This window comes from Cucurbita moschata, unplaced genomic scaffold, assembly GCF_002738365.1.
Source record: "Cucurbita moschata cultivar Rifu unplaced genomic scaffold, Cmos_1.0 Cmo_Scf00017, whole genome shotgun sequence".
Classification (NCBI taxonomy): Eukaryota; Viridiplantae; Streptophyta; class Magnoliopsida; order Cucurbitales; family Cucurbitaceae; genus Cucurbita; species Cucurbita moschata.
Genome location: NW_019268533.1, coordinates 2,924,405 through 2,925,601, shown reverse-complemented (window position 1 = coordinate 2,925,601; position 1,197 = coordinate 2,924,405). Strand labels below are relative to the sequence as shown.

At 34.6% G+C, this 1,197-nt stretch overlaps 1 protein-coding gene across 1 annotated transcript in view; it reads left to right on the top strand.

Annotated features, from left to right (window-relative positions):
- Positions 1-181, top strand: part of LOC111455363 (abscisic acid 8'-hydroxylase 4-like) — a 5,451-nt gene extending 5,270 nt beyond the window's left edge. The window contains exon 9 of the mRNA XM_023096991.1: positions 44-181. Coding sequence (XP_022952759.1) covers positions 44-149 — 106 coding nt within the window. The 3' untranslated portion in view covers positions 150-181. The remainder of the gene's footprint in view (positions 1-43) is intronic.
- The last annotated feature ends 1,016 nt before the right edge of the window (positions 182-1,197 follow it).

The window sequence follows — 1,197 nt, the reverse complement described above, 5'->3', positions numbered from 1 at the left end:
TTAATCAAAAAAAAAAAAAAAAAAAAATGTGTGGCGCTTGCAGGTGGGAAGTTGTGGGACCACAGAGCGGGGTTCAATATGGGCCATTCCCAGTGCCTATCCACGGGCTACCGGCCAGATTTGTCAAACAAACAACAACCAACCAATAGCCTTTCATTTCATGTTCAAAAAAATAAAAATAAAATAATAAAATAATTTCTCTTTCTATATACTGTTATTTTAAAATCATCCAAATATATATTATATTTACATTTATAAAATTAATGCCCTCCTCACCGGGGATTTTCATCATTAATGTTCCTATCGATTTTATTTTTACGTTTAAAAATGACGTGGATCGCTGTCTGTGGGCGCGGGCTCCACCGATTGTGGTCCTGGAAGCGCCACGTGGTAGTGCGCCATTTGTTATAAAATTTGCAAGTAGATTTTTGTGTGTATGGTGCCGTTAGGCTTATTTGTTATTTGAATTAAGACTTATTTTCTTTTATGATTTGGGTTTATTTTGTAAGGGTAGATTAGTCTTTTATTTATAATTTTTTTAGTATAAATAGATTATTTTATATATATTGAAAAAAATAACTTTTTATATATATATATATATATACTACTACTGAAGTGAGCTGCAAAAGCTATTGAGATGATCCAAAATGCAATCAAATATCGCTCGTTCTTATATATCATTCATAACTCTTTGCATGTGTATTTCCCTCACTTCTCATCATAATTGTCAATTGCCACTTTCCTATCGAAAAGGTTAGTTGCTCCTCTCTAGCAACACTAATCACCCCTCTTCCACCAAATACGCCCCCATTTGAAGGTGAAAACGTGGTCTTGTTAAATGGGATCTTGCGTATGCATATAGTGGTGGCATCGTCGATGGTAATGACGTCGATGTTGTCGAGCTTCAAGTAAATGAGTGGACTATGTTGGTTTTTTACATAGAGGCGCCATGTCGTAGTGGGAGAAGGCTCAGAAGGAGGTTTCTAACAATGGGCCACGACATTGATTCTACATCTAATAATTTTAATTTTGATAACAAAATCCACGTTCGAGATTTGTTGAATCTTGATTAATTGTTCCTTGAAAATCCCCTTTAAGATCATATTCTAGTTCTTTGAATTGGTCCCTCAAAACCCATTTAGATTGACTTTGGGTCTAATTTTCTAAAGCAAACAAGCCAACAATTATATCATTTTT